The following is a 22,433-nucleotide window of genomic DNA, read 5'->3' as shown; positions in this document are numbered from 1 at the left end:
ACCGATGCTGCCAGACCTGCTGAGTTTTTCCAGGTAATTCTGTTTTTGTTATAGAGTAAAGCTCCTTCGACACTGTCGCATTGTTGGATCCTAGTTGTCAGTTTGTTGAATCTTGTTCACATGCTTGTTGTAAGGGGTGGCCAAGTTGGTACTACTGATAGAGTTTAGCAACAGACACTTCATAAGTAGAAACTCTGTTTATTTACAGAGATACTCAGCAGCATCTAAACATGTGCTAACACTCCAAACTCTATTTCTACACAACTGCTGCTACTAACTACTGACCACAGACGACTAACTACAGAGATAGCCATCGCTACTCTGCTATTGGATACTAAGATCATGTGATCTTAATAACATTCTTCCTAAACGTATATTACACTTTAGGTTACCACATTCCTCCCCCTTTACTCAGAAATACATCTTGAATTTGCAATTACAATTTTCTCAAAATGGCAAAATATTTACACCAATAAGTAATTTACAAACTCAGTCTTTCTGGGGGTTTCCTTATGCGTGTAGAGCGTCTTAGCTGTACAACTTCAGGTGCCTTGTCAGGAACCTCCTTTTCCGGGTTGTCTGAACATCAGGTGTTTCGGTGAGCTCCTGCTGTTCAGTATCCTCCACTCTTGAAGGGAACAACAGTTGTGTCTGTACTGGGTTGTGTTCTTGCAACAGGAACACTGTGGAATCATTTCTTGGTGCATAGTTTCTCTCTTCCTTAGCTGATCCACGTGTATAACTTGGCCTCCCACCTCCACGTGGTAAGATAGAGGTCCAGTCACTGCACTTGTTTCACTTTGGTCCTTCCCTGAGGTTTTTCACATATACCCTTTCTCCCACGGTAAATTTCCTCTCGCGACTATGCCAGTCTGGTCTAGTTTTCTGACTTCCCTGACTCCTTTCCACCTTCCCCCACCTAAATTTGGCATAATTAAGCTCAATCTCGTCCTGATACGGCGTTTCATCAATTACTCCGCAGATTGCTGTTATATGAGGGGTGGTCCTATAATGGAAAAGAAAGCGTGCTAGCTTGGTTGTTAAGGAACCTCCAGTTAATATCTTCATGTCCGCCTTGAATGTTTGAACTGTCCTTTCGGCCAGTCCATTTGAGGAAGGGTGGCACGGTGTAGTTTTTACATGAGTGATGCTGTTGAGGTTGATAAACCGCTGACAGTACTCGTAAATGCCGTGCCTTTATCAGAAACGAGCACTTCTGGTAGTCCATTAATGGCAAAACTTTGACATAATTTCTCAAATGTAGCAGAAAACATTGGTGATTTCACCTCATCCATTTTGAGTTGGCATCAACAATGAGCAGAAACACTATTCCTATGAAAGGCTCAACATAGTCAATGTGTAACCACACCCATGGTCTTCTGGCCATTCCCAAGGGTCTAATGGAGCTGTTGAAGATATTGCACACAATTCTTCACTGAATTCTCCACTTCACCATCCATCCCAGGCCACCATAGGTAGCTGCGGGCTATGGTCTTCATTCGGGATATACCTGGGTGTGCGTTGTGGAGTTCAATTAGCAATGGCCCTCTTCCCTTTTCCGCTGTGGTGAGCGTTCTTGATACATATCCTATAGGCCGTTCCGTGTCATCCAATAGGAGAGCACTGCTCCCACTCTATAGGGGGATGCGTCACAAGTCAACACCAATTCTTTTCTCCGGTCATGATGTACTAATAGGCTGGACGAGTGCAGCAATTGTTTGGCCTCACTGAAAGCTTCTTTCTGGGGCGCCTCCCAAGACCAACATTGGTTCTTTTTGAGTAAATAATGTAGGGGGGCCAGTAGACAAATTGGGTAAGAACCGCCTATAATAGTTGATCATTCCTAGGAATGATTTGAGTTCTGAAGTGTTCTTTGGCGCAGGTGCCTCTCTTATAGCTCTCACTATCTCTTCAACCAGGCGGAGGCCCTGTGAATCTACCCGGCGACCCAAATAGATTACCTCCCTCGCTTGGAATGTGCACCTTTCTTTTTTTAAACGCACTCCAGCCTGCAAGAAACATTTTAAGACTTCTTCCCAGTTTGCCATGTGCTCTTTTTCAGTGAACCCTGTCACCAAAACATCATCTAAATAGACTACAACCTGGGGCAGTGCCTGCAGTAAACTTTCCATTGTTCTCTGGAAGGTGGTGCTAGCTGAGGAGATGCTGAAAGGCAATCGAATGTATTGGTACAACTCTTTTGGGTATTAATTGTGACAAAACCCTGGGAGGCATCATCTAACTCTAATTGTTGATAAGCATGAATCATATCAAGCTTTGTGTAGATGGTTCCACCTGTCAGCTTGGCATACAGGGCCTTCGATTTTTGGTATGGGGTGTCTATCTAGCTTAGCTACTTTGTTAACTGTCAATTTGTAGTCTCCACAAATTCGGACACTTTGGTCGGGTATAAGGACTGGAACTGTGGGCGCTGCCCATTCTGAGAACTGCACAGGTTGTATAATGCCCTAGTCTGTCCAGTTTGGTGTTGACCTTTTCTCTCAATGCATAAGGTACTGGCCTCGCCTCATGAATCGGGGGGATGCCTCTGGATCCACATGAATTTTTGCCTGCAGCCCCTGGATCTCCCAAGTTCGTCCTTGGTGTACTTTTGTAGTAGCTCTGGTAACCCACTTGCTCTTAATTGGAAAATTTCAGGCTGTTCAAATTTAATTTCCTTTAGCCAGTTTTGCCCCAGGAGGCTTGGCCTCATGCCTGCTACCACCATCAGGGGTAGCTAGACCGACTGGCTCCCATAATGAACAGTTACTTATGCCTTTGACTTGGATGTTTTCACCCGTATATGTTTTTAATTGGGCAATTGTTTCTTCCAAATTTAATTGATGTTCCCCATTACTCAGATATTTGAAGGGATGTTCCCCAATTACTGTAGTGGGAGCTCCTGTGTCCACTTCCTTTCGAACAGGTCCACCATTCACTTTCACTGTTACACAGATTGGTTCTGTTCTTCCAACCTTCAAGTTACACAACAAATATTGAATATTGAGTTCAACAATTTTAGATCATGAACTCTCTCCTCCATCCCCACCCCCTTTCCGATCTCCCCCCCCCAATTTTTTCCAATAATTCATATAGATTTTTCTTTTCCCACCTATTTTCATTATTTTTAAATATATTTCCATCCATTGTTTTATCTCTACCTTTTAGCCTATTTCGATCCCTTCCCCCCACCCCACCCCCACTAGGGCTCTCTGTACCTTGCTCGTCCTGCTTTCTACCCTTAATTAGCACAATCCTTAGATAATATCACCACTTTCAACACCTCTTTGTCCTTTTGTCTATGACATCTTTTGGCTATCTCCACCTATCACTGGCCCTCTATCCAGCTCTACTTGTCCCACCCCCCCCGCCCACCCTTAAACCAGCTTATATTTCACCTCTCTTCTATTTTTACTTAGTTCTGTTGAAGAGTCATACGGACTCAAAACGTTAACTGTGTTCCTCTCCGCAGATGCTGCCAGACCCGCTGAGTTTTTCCAGGTATTTTTATTTTTATTTTTGTTTTGGATTTCCAGCATCCGCAGTTTTTTGCTTTTATAATAAATATCTGAATCTGTTGCTTCAGACTCTTCTACATTGTAGATCTCACTGGCTCTTTTCTTTTGTTTAAAAGTCTGTTTGACTCTTTCCCTACACTGTCTCACTATGTGTCCGTTTTTATGCTAATAAAAACATTCTATTTTTTTAAAGTGCCAATCGTCAAAAGATTGTTTCCACCTCGATTGACATTAGCCCTTGTTTTCGCTGCTAAGTCAGTTTTTTTCTCATTTTACTGCTAGCAGAGGACGTTTCCTGCCTCTTAGCAGAGTCTTGCATTTTTGCGCCGTTGTTGGTTGGGGTTTCCTACCCGATGTGGAGGATGGCGCCATTTTGTGTGCCCCGTTTGGCTTTCGAATCTCTTGCTGCACTTTCCATTGCCAGCGTAATCTCCAGCGCCTTCTTAAAACCCAAACTTGTTCCGGATAACAATCACTTCTGAATCGTGCCTTCATTCGCAACGCACACTAAACGATCTCTTAAGCATGTTGTTTAAGGATGTACCAAACGCTCTGTTAATTGCTTCAAACTTGCCGCCTAGCTCTAGCCCTCCGGGGATCTAATTCTTGAGTTAAACTCAAACCTTTGCATCGTTACTGAGGGCTTTGGTTGGTAACGGCCCTTCACCAGGTCCACTAATTCATCCAAATTTCTCGAGTCTGGGGCACTGGGTGCCATCAAACTCCAAACCAAGCCATAAGTCTTATTCTGAGGTATACTTAAGAGGACTGCCCGGCTCTTCGCTTCACCCACAATCTCATTTGCTTGGAAAAAGAATGAGGGATGCTCATTGGTAGTGGGACCAATCGTCTGTTGCTGGCTTGAAAGGATCAATTCGTCCAGATTGCGACATGCTGTGAGGGAATTATTTTGACCATTTGAACAGAACTTCTATTTACAATTGCTGCGTGAGGTGCAGTGTCAATTTCATTTCTCTTGATGGCTTCTGTTTAACTTGTTTAATCCTCGTTGGCAGTTTGTTGGACCCTAGTCGTAAATTTGTTGGATCCTGTTCACATGCTTGTTGCAAAGTGGTGGCCGATTTGCTACTACTGATAGAGTTGAGCAGCAGACACGTCATAGATAGAAACTCTGTGTTTATTTACTTAGGTACTCAGCAGCATCTAAACATGTGATAACACTTGAAATTCTATCTCTACACTATTGCTGCTACTAACTACAGACTACTAACTACAGAGGCAGCCCTTGCTACTCTGCTATTGGATACTAAGATCGTGTGATCTTCCTTAATAACATTCTTCTTAAATGTATATTACACATCAGATTACCACACCCATCAAACACTCCCAGGACAGCACAGGGTTAGAAACAGAGTAAAGCTCCCTCTACACTGTCCCCGGGCAGGTACAGCACAGGGTTAGATACAGAATAAAGCTCCCTCTACACTGCCCCCATCAAACACTCCCAGGGCAGGTACAGCACGGGATTAGATACAGAGTAAAGCTCCCTCTACACCGTCCCCATCAAACAATCCCAGGGCAGGTACAGCACGGGGTTAGATACAGAGTAAAGCTCCCTCTACACTGTCCCCATCAAACACTCCCAGGGCAGGTACAGCACGGGGTTAGATACAGAGTAAAGCTCCCTCTACACTGTCCCCATCAAACACTCCCAGGGCAGGTACAGCACGGGGTTAGATACAGAGTAAAGCTCCCTCTACACTGTCCCCATCAAACACTCCCAGGGCAGGTACAGCACGGAGTTAGATACAGAGTAAAGCTCCCTCTACACTGTCCCCATCAAACAATCCCAGGGCAGGTACAGCACGGGGTTAGATACAGAGTAAAGCTCCCTCTACACTGTCCCCATCAAACACTCCCAGGGCAGGTACAGCACGGAGTTAGATACAGAGTAAAGCTCCCTCTATACTGTCCCAATTCCCTATTGGATTTATTAGTGAATGTCTTGTTTTTATGGCCCTTAGTTTTGAGCTCGGCCACAAATGGAAACACCTTTTCCATGTCTACTCTCTCTACTCCCTCGTAATCTTAAAAACCTCTGTCAGACCACCTTTCAGCCATCTCTCTTCTAGAATAAAGAGTCTGAGCCACTCAATCTTACCCTTGTATTCATTTTACAAAGTGTTAGCAGAAACAAGAACTATAATTGTGAAAGTGGTAGGAGTGGCCCGAAGATCTTGGCCAAGGTCCCCTGTGAGTTTGGGTGAGTGAATGTACGGCCTGGTGTGCTATAGACTAGAGGGATCCCAAGGCCTTCCCTCCCCCTTTCTACCCTGGTTAATGCTGAGTTACCTCAAATGGGGTGGTGATAGGGAGACTGCATTTGGCCCCTGGTTGGGTGGATTGGGGGGAGAAGGCGAGAGGGGATAAGCCAGAATTGCAGCTCTTGATTAAGATCAAATGTACAGCGTATAATGGACCATTCTGCCCCATACCTCTCGCTGGTGCACACAAATTTCCCCCCCACTCCCCCCCCCCCCCCACCGCTTCATCTCATTGTGTGAGAGTAACCCTCTATTCCTTTCTCCCTCATGTGCTCATCTAGCTTCCCCTTAAATGCATCGATGCTATTGGCCTCAACTAGGTCACATGGTAGTGAGTTCAACATTCTCCCCACTCTTGAGTAATCTGCCCACCCAGGTTTGTAGACACAGGCATTTGGTTTGACTGCAATGCCCCCCATGGTCAATACCACCTCAGCTCTTGCACGAAGAATGGAGGAGGATTAGCAGCACACAGGCAAGCACCTCTTGAATACGTACCCTGCAAGAGGCAAAGTCCAGGGAGCAGAGAACATGAAATGACTAATCGCTTCATCCAGAGATGCTGAATGCCTCCCATTCAATGGTATCCATTCTGACTTGGAACTATATCAGTGTCCCTTCCCTGTCACTGGGTCAAAATCCTGGAACTCTGCCCCCCAGTCCATTTCTTATGGAACAAATGATTTAAGGTAATTGATGAAAGAAATCCAAGAGGGGATGGGGTGGTTGAGTGGGGAAATAATATAATATAATGAGTTATGATGGTCTGGAGTCCACTACCAGAGGGGTTAGCGGAAGCAGGTTCAATAGTAATTTTCGAAAGCGAAAGAGATAAAAATTTGAAAAGGACAATATTTACAGGGCTACGGGAAAAGGCAGATAGGTCTTTTAAAGAGCCAGCATGTACATGATGGGACGAATGGCCGCCTCATGTGCTGTTTGGTTTCTATTACTCATTAATACCTCACCACCACCTTCTCAAGGGCAATCAGGAATGGACAATAAATGCCTGTGACACCCACATCCCATGAGCGAATTAAGAAAAACTGACAGGCATGTAACTAAGTACATCAGACTGAGTGATGCAGAATCTCAGCAAATCCTTGGTCATAATTTTCAGGTTGTTGCCTGAATTTAATTTACCCTGTTTTATTTGTTGCTCCTGATTGGAAAATTTCCTGTGTTGTTTGTTCGATTGATCAAGATACTGCTAAGAATGGGCAACTTTCCAATGAAAGGTTATTGGAGGTCAGTCATCTCAGCTCCAGGACATCACTGCAGGAGTTTTTCAGGGTAGTGTCCTCGGCCCAACCATCTTCAGCTGCTTCATCAATGACCTTCCTTCCATCATAAAGTCAGAAGTGGGGATGTTCGCTGGTGATTGCACAATGTTCAGCACCATTCGCAACTCATCAGATACCTGAAGCAGTCCATGTCCAAATGCAGCAAGACCTGGACAATATCCAGGCTTGGGCTGACAAGTGGCAAGTAACACAAGTGCCAGGCAATGACCATCACCAACAAGACAGAATCTAACCATCGCCCCTTGACATTCAATGGCATTACCATCACAGAATCCCACACTATCAACATCCTGGGGGTTACCATTGATCGTAAACTGAACTGGACTAGCCACATAAATACTGTGGCTACAAGAGAAGGTCAGGGGCTTGGAATTCTGCAGAGAGTAACTCATCTTCTAACTCCCCAAAGCCTGTCCACCATCTACAAGGCACAAGTCAGGAGTGTGATGGAATACTCTCCACTTGCCTGCATGAGTGCAGCTCCCACAACACTCAAGAAAGTTAATATCACCCAGGACAAAGCAGCCCGCTTGATTGGCACCTCATCCACAAACATTCACTCCCTCCACCACTGATGAACAGTGGCAGTAGTGTGTACCATCTACAAGATGCACTGCAGCAACTCACCAAGGCTTCTTAGACAGCACCTTCCAAACCCACGTCCACTACCATCTAGAAGAACAAGGGTAGCAGACACATGGGAACACCACCACCTGCAACTTCCCCTCCATGTCACACACCACCCTGACATGGAAATATATCGCCGTTCCTTCACTGTCACTGGGTCAAATCCTGGAAGTCCCTCCCTAACAGTACTGTGGGTGTACCTACACCACATGGACTGCAGCGGTTCAAGAAGGCGGCTCACCACCACCTTCTCGAGGGCAATAAATGCTGGCCTAGTCAGCGACGCCCACATCCCAAGAGTGAATTTAAAAAAAGAAACAGGACTTTGCTGTTCTCTCTGACTTTCTCCTTGTCTCAGCAAAGGCCTCAGCTTCATCCAATGTGCCCCCCTCCCCCACCTCAACGAATTGCAAGTTCAGTGTGACACTGAACTCTTCTTCCATCGCCTTCACACCCACGTCCTCGACGAGGACTCTTTCCCCCTGAACAGCTGCAGAATTCTCGCTCCACCTGGGACCCCTCTCCTGGCCTCTCACCCTCTCTAAATCCTTTCATTGAGAACTCTCTGTGTGCTATCAGCCGTCTCAATTTTCCTGCTCCCCCTCACTCGCTCTAACCTCTCTCCCTCTGAACCTGCAGCATTCCGTTTCTCTCAAGTCCAACCCTAATGTAGTAACTGAGGGTATAGCCCCTCCTGCTGGCCATCAGGGGTCACGTGGTGTTCTGGGAGGCTCCGACCAATGAGCCCTAAGCGTGGGCAACCCGGGGAGGGGGAGGGGGCAGAGCTTCTTGACGAGAGTCCTGATCGAGCATGTTGCACCTGAAAAGCTCTCTATAATAAAGTTCATCTGTTTCTTGCTGAAACCTGTCCGCTCTGTCGAGTCACTACATTTGGCGACGAGGGTAAAATATCTCAGATGCTGCACCTCACCCTGTTACCATGAGTCCATCGAGTCTTTAAAAAAAAAGAAAAGACTACTCACCAGTCATGCCGCTCTCTGGCAGAATCGATCCTTATGATGTGACTATGGAAGACTTCAGCATGTAGAGCGCCTCGGATTTTGTTTCGTAGCGAATGAAATTACCGCGGAGGAGAAGCAGAAAGCCATCCTTTCGAGTGTATGCGGCAATGAGACACGCAATCTCATTTGCAACCTGATGGCCCCAAGCACGTCCAATTCTAAATCCTGTCATGAATGAGCGGACCTTGTAAAAACGCACTTCCACTTAAAGCCACCCATAATAATGCAGCCTTTTAAATTTAATTCCAGAGTTAGGGCCCCCTGGAGAGTCTATCGCAAACTATGTAGTGAACTTTAAGCAGTTGACAGAATGCTGCGACTTTGGGGACATATTAAGTGAGACACTGCGGGGCCGATTAGTTTGTGAAGCTCAGGATGAAGCCGCTCAGCGCTATTTACTCGCAGAGGTCGACATCGACTTGAAGCGCGCCCTAGGAATCTCCCTCCCTGGCCATGGAAAGTGCTGCGAGAGACTCGCAGGCTTTGCAACACATACAACATGGCCCCGTTCTTCATGTGGGGCGGGAACCTACCGCTGAATGTGGCGCGAAAACCAGACCCACAGCATCGAAACGAGAGGCAATATCCGCTGTTAGAAACATGGAAAGGCCTGAGTAGAAGCACTTCAGCAGCCACTCCAAGGTTAAGTTATTATTGATGTGGGGATGACCTTGGACCGGACACCTGTAAATTCAAGGAGGCAGAATGTAATTACTGCCATAAGAAAGGTCACGTAGTAAGGCAGTGCAGGGCGAAATCGAAACAGCCCATACTGCAGCAAACCAACATGATTGAATTAAAAAATACAGCAGAACTTGAAGCTGCCGACACTGACATTTATTCTCTGTATAACATAACCGCTTTGAAAACCAAACCTATCACTGTCACAACCCAAGCTAATGAGAAGCCACTAATAATGGAGGTGGATACGGGTGCCTCAACTACAGTGGTGGGAGTGCACTCTTTCAAATACCTGACTGAGGGTAGACAGCCAATATACCTGGAGCGGACAACCGCTAAATTAAGAACATCCACGGGAGAGTCTATTCAGGTAAAGGGCATTGCCACAGTACCAGTGTCTTACAGGCAACAGATAGCCCAGCTGCCTGTGATAATAGTGAAAGGAGAAGGACCCAGTCTTTTAGGCTGAGACTGGTTTCAGAAGATCAAACTTGACTGGTCTGAGATACTTCACCTGAAATCAGGAGTTCCTGAACTGCTAAGGAAATACAACGTGGTTTTTCGGGATGATTTAGGGAAGTTAAAAGGCATGCAGGCCAAGATATATGTGGATCCTCAGGCAACACCATGTTTCTTTAAGGCCAGGCCTGTGCCTTATACGTTGAAGGAGAAGGTGGACGCAGAACTGTGCCGGTTAAAAAAGCTGGGCATCATCCAACCTGTCAATGGGGCAAGAACGGAGCTGGGCCAGGTAGACAGGTACCAAAGGCTGGTGGGAAAAACAGTAGCTGAACGATGAGCTACCTTCAAAGAGGAGATGGTTTGGGCACAGTCAAAAGGTTCCCTCAAAAGGGAAGGGTAGGACAAACAAATCCAACTCCCTGGATGACAACGGAGATAGAAATTAAGTTAAAGAAGAAAAAGTGTGCTTACGACAGGTGTCAGGGAGCAAATACAACTGAGAACCAAGCTGAATACAGAAGGTTCAGAAGGGATGTGAAAAAGCAAATACGAGAAGCAAAGAGGGATTATGAAAAAAGCATGGCAGCTAACAAAAGGAAATCCCAAAGTATTCTATAAGCGCATCAATAGTAAAAGGGTGGTAAAAGGAGTAGTAGGGCCTATTAGAGACCAAAAAGGGGACTTACACATAGAGGCAAGAGGTGTTAAATGAATACTTTGCATCTCTCTTTACCTACGAGGCAGATGCTGCCCAGGCCATGGTGACAGAGAAGGAAACTCAGTCACTAGAAGGGTTTAAAATTGATAAGGAGGAGATAAGCTATTGGTACTTAAAGTTGACAAGGCACCAGGACTGGATGAGATGCATCCAAGAATATTGAAGGAAGTGAGAGTGGAAATTGCAGAGGCACTGGCAATAATCTTTCAACCTTCTCTGGATTCGGGGAGGTGTTGGAGGGCTGGAGAATTGCTAACATTACACCCTTGTTCAAAAAAGTTGTATAGATCTGCCTTGCAATTACAGACCAGTCAGTTTAACTTCGGTGGTGGGGAAACTTCTAGAAACGATTATTCAGAATAGAATGAATAGTCCCATGGAAAAATGTGGATTGATTTGGAAGAGTCAGCATGGATTTGTTAAAAGAAAATCATGTCTAACTAACTTGCTGGAATCTTTTGAAGAGTAACAGGGATGGTTGATGAGGGCAAGGCCGTTGATGTGGTGGATATGGACTTCCAAAAGGCGTTTGATGCAGTGCCACACAACAGACTTGTGAGGAAAGTTATAAGTCATGGAATAAAAGGGACAGTAGCAACATGGATACAAAATTGGCTGAGGGATAGGAAACAGAGAGTAATGGTTAATGGATATTTTTCGGGCTGGAAGAAGGTTTGTAGTGCAGTTCCTCAGGGGTCGGTATTGGGGCCCTTGCTTTTCCTGATATATATAAATGATCTAGATCTTGGTGTGCGGGGGACAATTTCAAAGTTTGCGGACGACTCAAAACTTGGGAAAATTGTAAACTGTGAGGAGGACAGTGCAGAATTTCAAAAGGACATTGACACATTGGTGGATTGGGCAGATGGGTGGCAGATAAAGTTCAATATGGAGAAGTGTGAGGTGATACACTTTGGTACAAAGAACATGGAGAGACAGTATAAAATAAAGGATACTATTCCGAAGATTGTGCAGGAGCAGAGAGACCTGGGTGTATATGTACATAAGTCATTAAAGGTGGCAGAATAGGTAGAGAGAGCTGTTACTAAAGCATACAGTATTCTAGGATTCATTAATAGGGGCATAGAGTACAAGAGCAGGGAGGTTATGATGAACTTATATAAGACACTGGTTAGACCTCAGCTGGAGTATTGTGTACAGTTCTGGGTGCCACACTACAGGAAGGATGTGATCGCATTGGAGAGAGTGCAGAAGAGGTTTACGAGAATGGTACCAGGGATGAGACGCTTCAGTTATGAGGAAAGATTGGAGAAGTTAGGACTGTTTTCCTGGGAAGGTAGAGTGGAATCAGAGTAATCAAAACTTTAACCACATCATACAAAACAAAGCTCGCACATTCAGTGTAGGTGACACATTATTCGTACGAAATTTCGGAAGTGGACCTTGTTGGGTTCCTGGAACCATTGTCTCAGAGACTGGTCCATTATCTTTCCAATTACGAGTGGAAGATAGAACCCTTCGTAAGCACGTAGATTATATTCGTGCAAGAGAGACATTCCAACAGCCAACTATTCCACCTGTGATTAACGTCGAACCGTCAATTCCTGAGGTGACCGATCGACCTAGAATAGACATGCCTGATGTCTCTGTAGAGTTGCCAAACCCTGAATTGCCACTTTTTGAGGATGTGTCTCATGCTGTAGTTCCAGATCCTGTCGATCCTGTTGAGGAACTTCAAGTGGTAGAGCTACGCCACTCCAGCCGTATAAGGAGAGCACATCAGAGACTTGAACTTTAATCACCTGACATTGTATATACATATACATTATTGGATATTCTGTAAATCGAAATTGTAAAGATATAAAGGGGGAGAAAATGTAGTAACTGAGGTTATAGCCCCTCCTAGATACAGACTAGATGCAGGGAGGATGTTTCCCCTGGTTGAGGAGTCTAGAACCAGGGGCACAGTCTCAGGATAAGGGGGAGGCCATTTTGGACTTAGGTGAGGAAAGATTTCTTCACTCAGAGGGTGGTCAACCTGTGGAATCATCTATTACAGAAGGCTGTGGAGGTGGGGGTCACTGGGTATTTTCAAGAAAGGAATGGATCATTTTTTGGATATTAGGGGCATCAAGGGATATGGAGAGAAAGCGGGATGGCGTTGAGATAGAGGATCAGCCATGATCATATTGAATCGCGGAGCGGGCTCAAAGGGCCGAATGGCCTACTCCTGCTCCTAGTTTCTATGTTTCCTGCTGTCCATCAGGGGTCATGTGATGTTCTGAGAAACTCTGGCCAATGAGCCCTAAGCGCAGGCAACCTGGGGAGGGCGGCTGGGTGGTGAGGGCTTCCTGATCGAGCATGTAGCACCTGAAAAGCTCTCTGTAATAAAGTTTATCTGTTTCTTGTTGAAAACCTGCCCACTACGCCTAACTTTGTCATTAATACAAAAAGCAAAATACCGAGGGTGCTGGAAATCTGAAATAAAAACAAAAAAAATGCTGGAAATACTCCTCAGGTCAGACAAGCACCTGTGTGTGGGGAGAGAGAGAAACAGAGTTAACATTTCACGTTTCCCACATGAGTGACTACCACAACACAAAAGTACTTCCCCTCCTGGCTGTAAAACGCGTTGTGGGCGGTGCAGTGCAAATGTAATTCTCATGATTTAAAAGCAGAGTTATCATTCGTGATCCGACTCAAGTGACAAGTGTAACCCAGGACAAAAACAGAATTACCTGGAAAAACTCAGCAGGTCTGGCGGCATCGGCGGAGAAAAGAGTCGACGTTTCGAGTCCTCACGACCCTTCAGCAGAACTAAGTTCTGCTGAAGGGTCGTGAGGACTCGAAACGTCAACTCTTTTCTTCTCCGCCGATGCTGCCAGACCTGCTGAGTTTTTCCAGGCAATTCTGTTTTTGTTTTGGATTTCCAGCATCCGCAGTAGTTTTTTTGTTTTTATAGAAGTGTAACCCAGGGCCCCATCCAAGACAATGTTAGGTGCATTCATTCTGCAATATCACAGAGGCGGTCGCCTGCTACCAGTAAAACTCAGACTTCAGGGGAGGTGCCTCTTTTAAGAATAGACAACACCCACAGTAAAATGTCATCATTGTGCGTCGTTGCTTTTACACAGCTGCCAGTCGAACAGGGATGTTAGATGCAAGAGCAGGGATCCTAAAGCACATGAATTTGACATGAAATCAACCTGTTGGAGCCGATGTTTAGGAATCACGTTGACATTTTTGTTTTAATTTTAACTGTGCGTTCCTGTTGCGGGCATTCGTTAATTGCTTTTTTTTAATTTTTTTTTTGTTTTAAATTTAAAGTTTGCTCAACTGAATCTTGCACCCATCATGTCCAAGACAGCCAGGAATCACCGAACCCCCCGGGGCACCGACAAGCGCTCCTGTCTGGCCAGGGTGCCCTGGGTTGTCCTCTTGCTGTCGGTTTCCCTCGCCCTGGCGGTCCTTTGCATCTTATGGGGGCTGTATGCCACGGGCGAGCAACCAGGAGAACCCCAGGAGGACTGGAGCCGGCGGAAGGTACGTGGCTCCCCACCAGAGGAGAGAGAGAGAGGTTGCAACATTGAGAACGGCAACAATGTGGCTTGACCGAAACCCCCAATGGTCACACGTCGCCCCTCATTTAACGTTGGGATGGATTTAATTCTAACCTTAAACTCTAATCTAAATACATTTTTTTTAAAAGAAACACAATTTAATTTATATAAAGTCAGATTGATCTTTTTTTTTAAAAAAGTTGGCATAATTCTGTTGTAACATATGTTGTAATTTCTTAATCACACAGTGACAGCATTTGCCCCCCATCTATCCGTGTGTCCGCCCTGTCTGTGGCATTACAGGTGTCAGCTGTGGCTCAGTTCATAGCACCCTCGCCCTTGAATCAGAAGGTTGCGGGTTCATGTCCCACTCCCGGAAACCAAGAACTGCGAATGTACTCGAAAGAGTTACATGCGATCTGTTGATAACTCGAAAGAGTTACTCAAAAGGCTGTCTGTGGCATTACAGTTCCTGAGCCTGCAGCAACTTTCCCTTCGTTCGTGTCCCCATTTTGCAGCCTAATGCTGCACAGACAGAACCTTTTCTTTCCCTAAATTAAATAAACGATTTTTTAAAAAAAATCCAATCATGGTCACAATTCGGCAAATAAATGGGTAGGTGGCATTTAACTGTGACTTGAGAGGGTGCGGAGGAGATTTACCAGAATGGTTCCAGGGATGAGGGGTTTTAGCTGCAAGGTTATAGGGTAGAGAAGCTGGGGCTGTTCTCCTTGGAGTGAAGGAGATTGAGGGGGGATTTGATCGAGGTGGCAACAGGTTTAGATAAGGTAGACAAAGAAAAGCTGTTCCTATTTGGTGGGGTGGGGTGGGGGGGGTGGTTAGGGGATTACTAGGGATCACGGATTTAAGTTTTTGGGCAAACAAGCTTGCAGGGCAGAGGGTGGAATGGGACCGACTGGATTGCCCTACAAAGAGGTAGCATGGACTCGATGGGCCAAATGGCCTACTTCAGTGCTGTAAATGCCTGTGTGCGTGGTGTATTTTTTAAAATAGTGATTTATACTTTGGAGGGGGGAAGGGTGGGCGATGGAGTTGAGATAACAGATGCAAGAAATGATCTATTTGAAGGGCGGAACAGGTTTGAGGGGCTGAATGGCCTACGCAGAGGGATTTGCGAGTCTATGAGCTATTGAAAGCAACACCTCAAGTGAATAGGACACTAAAAAAAACAGAAAAACAGCTAAAAAAAACCAGTTTTTATGGTAAGAAACATGTTCTTTATAAAACCTGAGGATGGCCCCAAATGAATTAAAGACGTGAATTTACATTGTGCCTTTTCAGGACTTCCCAAAGTGCTTTACAGCCAATAAAACACTTCGGAAGTGTAGTCACTGTTGTAGGGAATGTGGCTGCCAGTCTGAGCACAGCTAAAGTATTGCGTACAGTTTTGAGCTCCACATTATAGAAAGGATATTGCGACAGTCAGGGTACAGAGCACTACGATGCTGTTTGATATGAAGATGTGCAACAGCGTAAGGCTGTAGTCGTGAGTGATTTCAAAAGGAAATTGAATGGGCACTTGAAGGAAATAAACTTGCAGGGCTACAGGGATGGAGCAGGGGAATGGGACTGACCGGCACTGGCACTGACCGGCACTGGCACTGACCGGCACTGGAACCGGAACTGGCTGATAAGGGGAACCAGAACTGAAAGGAACCAGAACTGGAACTGACTGGATTGCTCTGCAGAGAACCAGCATGGACTTAATGGGCCAAATAGTCTCATTTTTCCGACTCCGACCTTTTGGTATATCCTTTTTTTAAAAAATTTTCTTCACTCAGCCATTGGCGGCCATGCCTTCAGCTGTCTAGGCCCCGAGTTTTGGAATTCCCTCTCTAAACTGGTTAAAAATCCAACCTCTCTGTCTGTCGCATCTCCTAACATCTCCTTATGTGGTTTCGTATCAAATTTTGTCTGATAACTCTCCTATGAAGCGCCTTGAGGCATTTTACTATGTTAAAGTTGCTATATAAATGCAAGTTACAGCCTCAGTTTCCTGTGTTTAGGTTGAATGAAAATTAAGATCTTAAAATAATTTTCTTTTTTAAACAGTTTGAACACAAACCAAAGAGTGTCATGTCAAGTCAGGTGAGACACCTCATCTCGCTCATCGACTTCCAGCGCTTATGGAACGTTTTCTTGGTGCCAATGCTAATCGAGCGATACCCGGGGTCAGAGGGCATCAAATTTGTCCGGCAGGTGCGTTCGCAGCTAAAATGTTCCCTCCATTATTGTTGTTGATGTTTCAGAATCAACTCCCATGATTTTCAAAGGGGGTCCCGAAAGAGACCAAGCTCAGGTCTCAAGCCAAGTGGAGATGAAAGGAGTTGTTGCAGTTTAGGCCAATTTCCAATACTCTCTTCACTTCTGTGTAGTGTGGCAACTCTACACTAGTGGAACAACAGTGCACTGACAGGCTCTGTTGTACATGTTGTCATATGTTAGGGGCTTTATAAATGCGAGTGGTTCAGGCTAAACAGTAAATTAAATTTACTGTAAGAAATAAAATTATACAGAGGCAAAACAAAATTAATACCACAGATAAACATGAGATACAGTTCTTGGTAATGATACTGTTTCTGTCTTCTAAGGGAAACCGAGAAGACAGTGATGGAGTTACCCCCTGCTCACCTAACTTTCCCAATAAACAGATTTCTTGATAGGTAAATAAAAACAGAAAGTACAGAAAAACTCAGCAGGTCTGGCAGCATCTGTGGAGAGGGAAATAGAGTTGGTGTTTCGAGTCGAATATGACTCTTCTTCAGAACATATTTGCTCCATGAACCAAGAACGCAGAAAGACCCTGTGAAAATTATCAATATATTCCAGTGTTTTACCTCAGTTGTTGGGGATGTTGATAATGTTTATGTGCTGTCTCCAAATTCATGGTCCCCTCTCAACAAATTGAAAGGCATCCTGTGTTCAACGTCTTGCAGCCAGTTGGTGAAGGGGATGACTAGAAGTCAACCCTCGCTCAGTTTTAGTTTTATTCACAAAGTGAGGCGTTACACGAATGAAATCCAGGTTGGGTTAGCTCTGGCAAGTAGTGTCTGGAAGCCCAAAAGCATCAGCATGAAACTGAAAAAACACCCTGTACATTCTCTAGTGTGGAGTGTCGCACTCTATAGATGCGACAGTTGGACTCTGGGATGAGTGGAGGAGAACAGCTTTTGAAATGTGGGTATGGGGCAGGATGCTCAGTAGCAGACGGACGGACAGAAAGATAAATGAGTGGGTCAGATCAAGAGTAGGAGTTCAGGATTCAAAAGGGTTCCTAAATACAGTTTGAGAGAGAAAGAAAGGCAAGTACGGACATTGGAAACGAAGACCCAACAGCTGTCTTGGCAACAATTGAAGAAGAAATTGAAGGTAAAAACAGAAGAGGAAGAGGAAGAAGAAAAATGAGATGGGTGGATAAGATTGAGAATGTGAACTGAGGGAGGATTGAAGATGTAAGATGATGCCAACGGCATCATTAAGGATATGGTGAAAACGAACGCATGTGACATTGCAAATGTAGGGCTCCTAACTCCACAACCCACCATCAGTGTCAGTAAGCGTCTCTTTATATGTTCGGCTTGGAAAAAAGATCGCTGACACCTGGCGTAACTGAAATGCTGTGTTTAACTCCCTCAGCACATCCAGGGGCATCTAGAGTCGTTGGTTGCCCAGTGGACGGTGGAACTGGACACCTTTGAGGACAGCACTCCACATGGCATGCAGGTGTTCTCCAACATAGTGGCCACGCTCGACCCCTCTGCTAGGCGCCGCCTGGTCCTGGCGTGTCACTATGACTCCAAGTACTTCCCGCGCGATGATCAAGGGCGAGTCTACGTGGGTGCCACTGACTCAGCTGTGCCGTGTTCCATGATGCTGGAGCTGGCGCGCTCACTGGACAAAGAGCTAGTCAAGCTCAAGGGCAAGGTAAAAACTCTCAGCGAGGGCATTTCAGACTCGGGACGCAGGAATCAGAGGCCTTTTCTTAAAAAAAAATAACGTTTATTCATTCACGGGACATGGGTGGCGATGTCAAAGCCAGTATTTATTGCCCATCCTTCATTACCCTTGAGAAGGTGATGGTGAGCTTTTCATCTTGCACTCACTCGTCAGGACAAATGCAAGAATGCCAAATCTCAAACAATCACTACAATTTATACTACAGGAGAAAAGGGTGCTGATTGGTTGGCAAGTCAACTCCTGATTGGTCGAGACATTGCCACCGGGTTGGCAAGTCAACTCCTGATTGGTCCAGACATTGCCACCGGGTTGACAAGTCAACTCCTGATTGGTCGAGACATTGCCACCGGGTTGACAAGTCAACTCTGATTGGTCAAGATATTGCCACTGGGAAGCAACAGAGAGCTATAGACTCCCTAAGTTCCCAGATAATTAAAAAAAGGTGCAAGGCATGAACATATTCCTTTTGTTTGCAGAGAATGATCCCTGTCTATGAATGGATGTCACTTCTACCAAGCGTAAATGAGCCATGTCACAAGCTCGACTGATTATCTTAATTTGGATGTTAGTGTAGCTATTAGCGCACTCGGGACTGTTCAACAAGTGCTGTCCAATCACGGGATCACATCTAACAGTAGACATTTTGATTTGGGTTTAGCAACAATGCGATAATGACCAGGCTTGTGATGTTGGTTAAGACATAAATATTTACCGGGAAACCTGGGAGAATGCCCTTATTCACTTTTGGAATACTGCCATAGGATCCTCCAACCCCACCTGAGAAGGCAGGCAGGTCCTTGGTTGAAGGCCTCATTCAACAGTCGACACCTACAACGCTGCAGCACTCTCCCAGTACTGCAATGGGAGTTTCAGCCAATGTGGTCAGATCCTGGAGTGGGTCTTGAACACATTCCCTTCGAGCTCAGAGAGAAGAGCTGCCCACTGAGCTGTCACCAATGAACTTTTTCTCTCTCCCTCTTTTGTACAGAAACTGGATCTGACTCTCCAGATGCTATTCCTGGATGGTGAGGAGGCGCTTGTTAGCTGGACACCCACAGACTCTCTCTACGGTTCCCGTCATCTGGCTGAGCGCATGAGCAGGACAAAACACCCAGTAAATGCTGCCAGCACCACATTGATCGACTCGATGGTGAGTTTTTATTCATTGCAGTCGGGGGTGTTTGGCGATTTATTGCCCTTTTCAAGCTGCCCTTGAGAAGGTGGTGGTGAGCTGCCTTCTTGAACTGCTGTGGTGTAGGTACACCCACGGTGCTGTTAGGGAGCGAGTTCCAGGATCTTAACTCATCAACAGTGAAGGAACGGCCGATATATTTCCAAGTCAGGATGGTGAGTGGCTTGGGGAGGAGAATATTGGAGTTGATGGTGTTCTCAAGTCTTTGAGACAGTGTAGAGGGAGTTTTACTCTGTATCTAACCCGTGCTGTACCTGTCCTGGGAGTGTTTGATGGGGACAGTGTAGAGGGAGTTTTACTCTGTATCTAACCCCGTGCTGTACCTGTCCTGGGAGTGTTTGATGGGGACAGTGTAGAGGGAGCTTTACTCTGTACCTAACCCCATGCTGTACCTGCCCTGGGAGTGTTTGATGGGGACGGTGTAGAGGGAGCTTTACTCTGTATCTAACCCTGTGCTGTACCTGTCCTGGGAGTGTTTGATGGGGACAGTGTAGAGGGAGTTTTACTCTGTATCTAACCCCGTGCTGTACCTGCCCTGGGAGTGTTTGATGGGGACGGTGTAGAGGGAGCTTTACTCTGTATCTAACCCTGTGCTGTACCTGTCCTGGGAGTGTTTGATGGGGACAGTGTAGAGGGAGTTTTACTCTGTATCTAACCCCGTGCTGTACCTGCCCTGGGAGTGTTTGATGGGGACAGGGTAGAGGGAGCTTTACTCTGTATCTTACCCCGTGCTGTACCTGCCCTGGGAGTGTTTGATGGGGACAGTGTAGAGGGAGATTTACTCTGAATCTAACCCTGTGCTGTACCTGTCCTGGGAGTGTTTGATGGGGACAGTGTAGAAGGAGCTTTACTCTGTATCTAACCCCATGCTGTACCTGTCCTGGGAGTGTTTGATGGTGGTACTGGGTGTTTGATGTCCGTTATGTTCCATTTTATAATTGTGTTGCACAGTAGACTCTATTAAACTCTGTACTCTGCACCTTCTCCTCTGGATCTTGCTGCCTGGAAACCTGTCTTTTTCTTGGGGCTCCCTGTGAATTCTTGATAAATCCTCCGTCTGTTTCAGGACATGTTTGTGCTCCTGGACCTTCTGGGTGTGGCCAAGCCAGTCTTCCTGAATCACTTCAAGGACACAGCCCATTGGTTTAATCGGCTGGTTGGAATCGGTAAGAAGCCATCTCCTGAAGCCTGGACATCTGACATGCAGCAGCGTTTCCTGTAAATGTCCTCCCATCTCCTAGGAGGTGCTGACTCTGGGAGGGATCCCCGAGGATGATGGGCTCTGGGCTCCGCTCTCACCCAAGTGGTGACTTGAGTCCAGGCAGTGCGGGCAGGCAGACTGACTTAATCAGAAAGGGCATCACCTTCTAACCTTATCCTGCCCTCCCTTTTTATGAGCACAGGAGGCCATTTGGCCCATTGAGTCCATGCTGGCTCTCAAGTGCCCATCCAAGTCCTTCTTGCCTCCGCTTCCGCTGCCCTCGTAGGCAGCGAGTTCCAAAAAAAAAAGTTCTTCCTCACACCGCCCCCTCTCGTGTGTGGCTTACCCAAAGCTTTAAACCTCAGTGTCCCTCAGTCCTTCCACCATCAGCTGTTGGGAGCGGCTTTCCCTCGTCTAAACCGGGCGTGAGCTCAAGGACTGAGACTCAACCAAACTCGGTGAGGTAACGGGACACGGCTTCGGCTAGCCGAACCGTGGGCAGGTTTCGTCGGATGGTGGGGTTGCCACCTGAGGCGTCGGCGGGGGACACATCCCCCACATCCCCACAATGCCCTGAGGAGTGCTCATTGTCTGCCCCTCACTCGGGAGGAAGTCCCGCCTCCTAAAGAGCTGCCGGCTAAGCTGATTGGCCGGAAGCTCTGCAGCGCCAGCGGCTGCAGTGGCCGGGACTGGGACTGCAAGCAGGTCCCGGGGTCCATGACCAGTCCAGTGCGGCTGGTCTCGTGGAGGGGAGGTGAGGCCCAGGGTGGTGGGGCGGGAGGAGGAGGCAAGGGTCTCGATGGAGAGGCCGGGGCCGGGGGTGGGGGGGTAGGGAACACACTCAGGGACTGGCGGGGGCAGACCCGATGTGGAAAAGGGGTTCTTGAAGGAAGTGAGCCCCTCCCCCAGCTCCCCCCCGCCCCCCGAACCAGGGCTGAACGGGGTGAGGTGCCGTGCTTCTCCACTTACCCCCAAACGCCTCCCGCCCGCCTTTAAATTGGGGGAGGGCGGGCTGACCCAGACCTCGATCGCCCCATGTAAAATTGCAGACAGGCTGGGGGGGTGGGAGGGCACCGGGAAAGATGACCTGGGGCGGGGGGGGTTTTACACCTCCCTCCGGCCTGCAAACACACCGGCGGAGAAGTGTAAAATTCTGCCCTGTGAGCTGGAGCCTTTGTGGGGTGGTGGGGCGAATTTGGAGGGGAGGTTGTTGCATGTTTTGGGGGTGGGGTTGTGTTTGTGTGGGGGCTGTATTATAGGTGTGGAGATTGCATTGAAGGGGGGGTTGCATTTACACATGTGGGTTTGGGCACAAATATATGGCTGCGAGTGGGGAGGGAGAGTGTCCATAAACTCACATTAGTCTTTCTGTCTAGAGAAGAGGCTTCATAACCTGGGCCTGTTGCAACTGCATCCTCTAGAGGTGACGTACTTCAACGGAAACACCTACTACGGCCCCATCGAAGATGACCACGTTCCTTTTCTGAGGAAAGGTAAAGGGCGATCGGCACCCGCGTCTGTGGTTGGTGGGGCGACGGATGGGGGAGTGACTCACATCTGTCTCTGGCTGCGAGTTGTTGGGCGTGCGGTGGGGCAACCCGAGAAATCCGCTGGCTGTGGGCTTTTCACTCCGCAATCCTGACCCTGTGGTTGGGCTGTAATTCCACCTCCTTCCAGGTGGCAGTGTTGCACGTACGTCTTCTTGCCTGCGGCGGCGCTGCGCCGCCTCCGCTGGTGGGAGGGCGGAATTACGCTGTGACGTGTTTACATAGGAGTTTCCCATTATCGTTAGGGGAACTGAAATTGATCAAAACAGTTGATAAGTGCACGTGTTGTATTTTTAACACTACAGATAAAGGAACATGAGACGTTATTTGCCCCTCAAAACAGTTTCGGGTCTGCCCCGGTTTTGACGCCTCCTGTG

General features: G+C 46.8%; 1 protein-coding gene across 3 annotated transcripts in view; it reads left to right on the top strand.

The window, feature by feature from the left end:
* Positions 1 to 22,433, top strand: part of LOC144671417 (glutaminyl-peptide cyclotransferase-like) — a 56,094-nt gene that overhangs the window by 32,183 nt on the left and 1,478 nt on the right. For 2 of the 3 annotated variants that reach the window (XM_078533321.1, XM_078533320.1), the window contains exons 2-6: positions 16,212 to 16,358; positions 17,796 to 18,083; positions 19,105 to 19,266; positions 20,375 to 20,474; positions 21,886 to 22,002. In XM_078533321.1, the coding sequence (XP_078389447.1) occupies positions 16,236 to 16,358; positions 17,796 to 18,083; positions 19,105 to 19,266; positions 20,375 to 20,474; positions 21,886 to 22,002 (790 nt within the window). In that variant the 5' untranslated portion in view covers positions 16,212 to 16,235. Of the gene's footprint in view, positions 1 to 13,851; positions 14,122 to 16,211; positions 16,359 to 17,795; positions 18,084 to 19,104; positions 19,267 to 20,374; positions 20,475 to 21,885; positions 22,003 to 22,433 lie in introns of those variants that run through there. The other variant, XM_078533319.1, reaches the window with a different exon arrangement.

This window comes from Cetorhinus maximus, chromosome 32 (genome assembly GCF_964194155.1).
Source record: "Cetorhinus maximus chromosome 32, sCetMax3.hap1.1, whole genome shotgun sequence".
NCBI classification, from domain to species: Eukaryota; Metazoa; Chordata; class Chondrichthyes; order Lamniformes; family Cetorhinidae; genus Cetorhinus; species Cetorhinus maximus.
This window is presented reverse-complemented; position numbering and strand designations above follow the sequence as displayed.